Source organism: Anomaloglossus baeobatrachus, chromosome 1 (assembly GCF_048569485.1).
Source record: "Anomaloglossus baeobatrachus isolate aAnoBae1 chromosome 1, aAnoBae1.hap1, whole genome shotgun sequence".
NCBI classification, from domain to species: domain Eukaryota; kingdom Metazoa; phylum Chordata; class Amphibia; order Anura; family Aromobatidae; genus Anomaloglossus; species Anomaloglossus baeobatrachus.
The window spans coordinates 947743684-947751592 of record NC_134353.1 but is presented as its reverse complement, the minus strand read 5'-3'; the positions used below and the strand labels follow the sequence as shown (position 1 = coordinate 947751592).

The 7909-nt window shown below is 43.3% G+C and overlaps 1 protein-coding gene across 2 annotated transcripts in view; it reads left to right on the top strand.

Annotated features, from left to right (window-relative positions):
* LOC142257123 (uncharacterized) overlaps positions 1–7909 on the top strand; it is an 89972-nt gene extending 82063 nt beyond the window's left edge. For both annotated transcript variants that reach the window (XM_075329218.1, XM_075329226.1), the window contains 2 exons: positions 1456–1558; positions 5327–7909. In XM_075329218.1, the coding sequence (XP_075185333.1) occupies positions 1456–1558; positions 5327–5958 (735 nt within the window). In that variant the 3' untranslated portion in view covers positions 5959–7909. The remainder of the gene's footprint in view (positions 1–1455; positions 1559–5326) is intronic.

The following is a 7909-nucleotide window of genomic DNA, read 5'->3' as shown; positions in this document are numbered from 1 at the left end:
TGATGTCATCACATTACACCATTATCTATGGGAATAACAGAGGATATGACCGGGGAGGTGAGAGGCTCTGATGTCATCACATTACATCATTATCTATGGGAATAACAGAGCATATGACCGGGGAGGTGAGAGGCTCTGATGTCACCACATTACATCATTATCTATGGGAATAACAGAGGATATGACCGGGGAGGTGAGAGGCTCTGATGTCATCACATTACATCATTATCTATGGGAATAACAGAGGATATGACCGGGGAGGTGAGAGGCTCTGATGTCATCACATTACATCATTATCTATGGGGATAACAGAGGATATGACCGGGGAGGTGAGAGGTTCTGATGTCATCACATTACATCATTATCTATGGGAATAACAGAGGATATGACCGGGGAGGTGAGAGGTTCTGATGTCCTCACATTACATCATTATCTATGGGAATAACAGAGGATATGACCGGGGAGGTGAGAGGCTCTGATGTCATCACATTACATCATTATCTATGGGGATAACAGAGGATATGACCGGGGAGGTGAGAGGCTCTGATGTCATCACATTACATCATTATCTATGGGAATAACAGAGGATATGACCGGGGAGGTGAGAGGCTCTGATGTCACCACATTACATCATTATCTATGGGAATAACAGAGGATATGACCGGGGAGGTGATGGACTCTGGAAATGTCTGTAGTGATATTATTAATGTCTCCACACTCAGGATTACACAGTAGTGAAGACCTCTAGTGATCGCTGTCAGGCCCCTGTGTCTGAAGGACGGGGAGGAACACTGAGCCCAATCCCGGGGCCTCCACCTCACCCCCGGATACAGGAGGACATCAATGACCGGAAGATCCTAGAACTCACCAACAAGATGCTTGAGCTGCTGACTGGAGAGGTGACACTGCTGGGAATGCTGGGACATTATACAGGACGGCACTGGAGGATTCTGGGTGATGACGGTATCATTGTGTTGTCAGGTTCCTATAAGGTGTCAGGACGTCACCGTCTATTTCTCCATGGAGGAGTGGGAGTATCTAGAAGGACACAAGGATCGGTACAAGGAGGTGATGATGGAGGAGCCCCAGCCCCGCACATCACCGGGTAATAGACAGGACTGAATACACCCGGCCTATAATTATCTGTATGTAATAATGATGTCCGTCCTGTCTGTGTCTCCTGCAGGTCTCTCCAGTACGAGGACGACCCCAGAGAGATGTCCCGCTCCTCCTCCTCCTCCACAGGACCCTCAGGTAGATGGAGATCTCCCCTATGAGGTGTAGACGGCTGTGACCTCCTTGTGTTCAGTCTTGTTTTCTCCTCCAGTATTAGATGTTTTATACTTGTGTAATGAGAGCGGTGGAGACGGCAGGATCACAGCTGACCACAGACCTCACATGTCCGGATCTTATCTCCATTATTTACGGTAACTTTTACTATATTTTGTTTTGCAGATTTTGGATCCGTATAAAGATCTGCACATTATTATTGTTCCAGAGAGAAATGTGAGGGGCGATCAGCGGAGTAACGAGGGGATTCCTACAGATCACGGCGCAGGTGAGGCTCTTAGATGTACATCAGATGTATATTCTCTCTTTCACTCAAAATATAGATTGATAATAATGTGATACTGTTATACGTTATATCAATGTCATGGGTCGATTTGGAGATTCGATCAGGTGACCTGTGGCTTTGTGATCGGTTCATCTGTCGGCTGGGCCTTTTCTTCCCTGTCCACATGCTGATTGTTCCAATGGTCTTTGTTTTCCTCTCTGATTCGCTCCTCTCCAGATGCTTCTCATTTTCCCGTTATCGTTTGCCCGATCACATTCTGGGTTGGGTTGTATACGGTCACCAATCACTGCATTCCCTTGATGGCTATATGGACTTGTTCCTAGGAGTTCCAGTCCTTCATCTTAGGGGTTTACCTTTATGATAAGCTTCAGTTGAGTGTCTGCTGTGATCTCCTTCCAGTCCCTAATGCTTCACCTTATTTGTAGTTGTTTCAGTTTCTCACTCTGGGTTTCTGTTTGTTCCTGCACACCTTCCTCTTCTCTTGTAGGCAATGTGTGGCAGCTTCCTCTCTGGTCCTTGAGGAGCCATGAGAAACCCCTTGACGGCCTTTTAACGAGCCATGTCTGAAATTGTGCTGTTAGTTATGCAGCTTGTGTCTTTTGGTCTGTACAGGGACCAGTTGGGTGCTGCCCCGTCGTCCCTTTTTCCATTAGCTGTTTGTGCTAGTGATATATGTTCAGAACAGTCACAGGTTGTGCATATGTAACATGGATGATGATATACTTCCGGATCCATCCACTCCCACATATTTAAAGGGAACCTGTCACCACTTTTTTGCCCTATAAGCTGCGGCCAGCACCAGTGGGATCTTATATACAGCATTCTAACATGCTGTATATAAGAGCCCAGGCCGCTGTGTAGAACATAAAAAACCCACTTTATAATACTCACCTAAACCGGTTGCTGCGGTGGATGTTGCTCAGATGGGCGTCTTCATCCTCCGGTGCTGGCGCCGCCTCTTTCGGCTGTCTTCGTCCTCCATCTTCTGAAACCGCGGTGCATGACGCGTCCGACGTCATACACACTCGCGTCAGGTCCTGAGCAGGACAGATCAATGTATCGTAGTGCACATGCATGGGACTGGCGAGTGTGTATGACATAGACGCGTCATGCATACAGGCTTCAGAAAGAGGACGAAGATGGACGAAAGAAGAGGCGCCGCCACCAGAGGATGAAGACTCCCATCTGAGCCAGATCCACTGCAGAGCGACCGTTAGGTGAGTATTATAAAGTGTTTTTTATATTCTACACAGCGGCCTGAGCTCTTATACACAGCATGTTAGAATGCTGTATACAAAAGCCCGGTAGTTGTGGCCGCAGCTTATAGTCCAAAAAAGTGGTGACAGGTTCCCTTTAACAAACTGATATGGAGTGAGGGCTGTATTTGGATATGATACACGTGTTCTTTAAGTCCCAGGGTTTGCCTCCAGAAGTCTTCGATATGTCCACATTCCCACATGACATGCATTAAATTGGCATTGTCTTGCCCACACCTGACACATTGTGCATTTGGTCTCAGCCTTATCTTACACATGAAGCTAGGCGACCTGTACACCCTATGAATAAGGAACAGCTGAGAGAGCCTCTGACACTTTGAAACCGCCATTTTAGTAATTTGCTCCAATATGTTGGACCATTGATCTTCAGTTAAAGGGCCTATGTCCCGCTACCATTTATTTTTGACCATTAGCAGATATCCAATTGAGCAGGCAGTAGTCGCTTATATATTCCAGATATTAGGCCTCTAGGGGACTCGGATATAGCCAAAGTATTCAACATAGAGTTATGTGTCACATTCACAGGGCCCGACCTCCTCTGCTTCTCAAGTGCATGTCGTAGCTGCAGATATTGATAGATTAAAGCACGTGAGAGGTGAAACACGTATTCTATATATTTATAAATATATATAGATTTATATATCTATATATTTCAGTGATTTTCCTTAATGCAATATGGCAGCTCATGTAATTCAAAGATGGCGCCTGCATCCTGGAAAATTCCTAAGATGATAAGGACATGGAGAACACCAGAAGTTTGGACAAGCCAATCCAGTAGAGACGATGCAAGTTCCTTCATGCCCCGAGCCCGACCTGCGATATTTGATTGGACTATATGTTGCCTACACCCTTTTCTTTCTAGAACTACAAAGTTTTTTGTAAACCATAAATCGAGCAGAACCTCACTGACATCTGTCATGAGAGGAAGCCATTGACCGACCACAGTCTGTTATTTCTTCCCGTGTGCACACATGACATTCCAGATAATCTAAAAGTGCTGTAAGACCTTGAGAGACCCCTTGAGTCCCCCCCCCCACACACACACACGTTCACCCTAATTTTCTGGGCCTCATCTACAAGTCGTACCGCCGTGCAGCTGCCAAAGAAAGGGAGTTGAGTGGCCCATCGAGTATCAGAAGTTGTCAGATGTCTTTGGATAGGACAAGCCGGTATTTGATTAGTAGAGCTTTCAGTAAGGCTACTTTCACACTTGCGTTGAACGGTATCCGTTGTATTGCGTTGTGTAACGGATGCAACGGATGTGTTGCATATAGTGGCACAACGGATGCAACGGATGCTGCAAAACAACGCAATTCGTTTTTATTTTTTTTATTTATTTTTTACAGTTTTACCAGCGGCAGACTATTGTAAACGATCAGCTGATCGCTCCCTGCAGCCGACCGCCGGTGATCAGCTGAGCGCTGTCACTTGCCGGCGCCCGGGCATGCCGGCGGGCGGGCGCTCAGCTGAGCGCTGTGACTTGCCGGCGGCCGGGCATGCCGGTGGCCGGTCGCTCAGCTGAGCGCTGTCGCTTGCCGACGGCCGGGCGCTCAGCTGAACGTTCGGCCACCGCGAGCCAAAATAAAGTTTGATTTAAAAAAAAAAAGAGCATGCGCAGTGGAATCCAGAGGATTCCGCTGCTCAAAATAACGTTACATGCTGCGTTCCTCCCGCTGGGCGGAAGCAACGGAGCGTCGCCCAACGGAAGCAACGCAGGTCCTTTTGGTACAATCCGTCACCCATACAAGTCTATGGGAAACAGCGGAATCCGTTAACGGATTTCGCTGTTTTCCAAAAGGGCGGATTGTAACGGAAGGAAATAAACGCAAGTGTGAAAGTACCCTAACATTAGCACCTACCCCTTGAATGCCTCGAACACCACGTACTTGGGCTTCCCCACTCATGTTTAGATGCTGAAATTTCAATTGGTGCCAGGAGCACAGTTATTAGGAATTTTTGTTTTTCTGTATTTATATACAACAGCAGCACCATGTTTGCCCCTCCTCTGACCTCTTCCCACCCCCCCCCCCTCCTTCATCATCAGACAGCACGAATATCCTAGCCAAAGTCCTAATAACGCAAAAGAAAAGAATTAGTGCAACCGCCAACAGTTACAGAACAAAGCCCAACATTGCTGATTTTTGAGAAAAGTGCTCGGGCTTCCAAACGTGAATCCAAATGGGAAAGACTCGTGCCGAATTAGAAATTGGTGAACCTTTCTCTAACAAGTTTCCTCATCTCTACGTAACTGTCTTCAACACAGAAGTGGAAAACTAAACTAGAAAAGCCTGGTATTGTAACAGCGAGTCCTACTGGCCTTTGTTGTGAGATTTGGATCTGTTTTGCAGTCAAATATTTTTAGTTAATATTTTTTTTTATTTTTTTTAGAAAATTCTTCTTTGTAATGTCATATCAATATAATTAGTGAGGTTATATTATTAAAAGATAATATTATTTGTTTCATTTTTTGCAGATGATTGTATCAGGAGCTCAGAGGGACATCTGCTATCTTCAGACTTTAATGTTGATGATTGTAGTATCATTCAGTATGCAGATGAAGAGATTTCCAATATTGAAGATATACTCTCAGTCTCTCATATCCAAAATGTATCATCTTATCCTTTTAAGCAGATCCTATTTCCTGATTCATCACAGACTGTAAAGCAAAATAGAAATTACAGACTGGGTGTTAAACATCAAAAAACTCCTACAGGGGAAAAAACATTTTCATGTTCAGAATGTGGGAAATGTTTTAATGAGAGATGTAGTCTTGTGCAACATCAAAAAATTCACACAGGGGAGAAGCCATTTTCATGTTTACAATGTGGGAAATGTTTTCCTATGAAACAAGGTCTTGTTAGACATCTGAGAATACACACAGGGGAGATGCCATTTTCATGTTCAGAATGTGGGAAAGGTTTTAACAGGAAACATTCTCTTACAACACATCAAATGAATCACACAGGGGAGAAGCCATTTCCATGTTCAGAATGTGAGAAATGTTTTACTCGGAAACAAGCTCTTGATAGACATTATTGGAGAATTCACAAATTGAAGCAAGTTTCATGTTCACAATGTGGGAAAGGTATACAAGACATCAAATGATTCACACAGGAGCAAACCATTTTCATGTTCAGAATGTGAAAAATGTTTTAACATGAAACTTTTTCTCACTAGACATCAAAGAATTCACACAGGAGAGAAGACATTTTCAGGCTTAGAATGTGGTAAATGTTTTCATCAGAAACATGTTCATCAAATGATTCACACAGGGTTGAAGCCATTGTTATGTTTTGCTTAATATACTAAACAGAGTATATAGACACTGCCATTACACAGTACAAGCAGGGACACATACACTGGAGATCAAAATTAGAGAACAACGTAGGATCTCTTGCTTTTTACAGAAATAATCTAATCTACATTGATCAAGATTTGAAGGGGTTTTTTTTTCTGTAAGGGGGTACGCCATGGCATTAGAACGGAGTTTTACAAAAGATCCAAAGTTTATCAACTTTAAACCTTTATTTTGCCAAAAAATGTGATGATCATAATTAGAAAACAGCAATGACTGTAGCACAGAGAAAGATAACTAAATACTACAGGACATCACTAGTCTCTCACACTGCTCTGGGGGGATTTTGGTCCACTCTTCTTCCAGTCTCTTCCACAGTTCTTTGACTGTTGTGGTTTCTTGGCCACAACTTTGTCACCAAGGATTTTCCAGAGGTTCTCTATTGGGTTTACATCAGGATTCTGGGCTGTGGCTTTTCATTGTTTTTAGGAACTGCTTTCCCCGTTTTGCTGTGTGACGGGGGGCATTGTCCTGCATGAAAATTGCTGGCTGATTGAGTTGTGTACTCAAGTAAGGAACCAGGTGTTGTTGAAGAAGGTTCTGATCCACATTTGCAGTCACTCTGCCATGCAGCTGTATGACAATTCCAACTCCTGCTGCAGAAAACATTCCCCAAACCATGAACCTTCCGCCACCATTTTTCACTGACTTCTTAACACACTTAGGGTTCAGTTTTTCCCCAGTTTGTCAACGAACATAATGTTTCCCATCAGATCCAAATAAATTAAACTTGCTTTCATCACTAAAATGAACTGTGGACACTTCTCCTCTGTCCACACAACATGCTCCTCACCAAAGGTGATTCTAGCCTTGTGATGCTTTCTGCTAATGAGAGGCTTGGTCACTGCAGAGTGGACTTTCAGTCCAAATGCTCTTAAACGTCGTGACACTGTATGATGAGACAGATCCTTACCTTGTTTAGTGCTGAACTGGTGAGCCATTACGGCTGCAGTGTAGAAACGATTACCCATAGAGATTCTCCGCATTATCCTGTCGTCTTGCATTTGTCTTTCGAGAGTGACCATTCTCTTGGAGGACTTGAAAGAGTTTGTGATGTTGTAAAAATGCAATATTCTCGAAATCACAAACTTGGAACAACCAACTTCTCTTGCTATGGCTGATTGGTCACCCCTTTGGACTTCATCTGGACCACCTGCTGCCGGAGAGTGTCAGTATCTTTGGAACGGCGCACCATTTTTGCAAAGTCAGTGCAAACTGGAAAGTCAGGCTGCCAGTTACATAGGGTTTGTCAGATAATTAAGGAAGTTAGCACCAATAGATTGCAGGAATCTGAACGTTTTCTCTATTTGATTTGTTTTTTTTTATTTATTTATCTCATTTATCTTTTTATTATTTTCTGTACAATAAATTCAATTTATGAAATAAGCAGCGAATACTACAAGTTTCCTCATGTTAGGATATAATCACATAGGACGACACAACGACCGCAACATTTAGGAAATTGTGTGTTCTCTAATTTTGATCTTCTCATCACAGGAACAATATTTTGCAAAACCTCCAATTGTGGAACTTATTTTTATTCCAAGATCTATTGATTAATGTGTATTTTGTTTGTATGGCAACCCCTTTAAGATTTATCATTCATGATAATTGTGTTATGTAATAAATCATTGCTCACTCATTGATTATGCAATGGAAATGGATCTGTAAATGATGAATAAATTATTTGTATACAAGTTA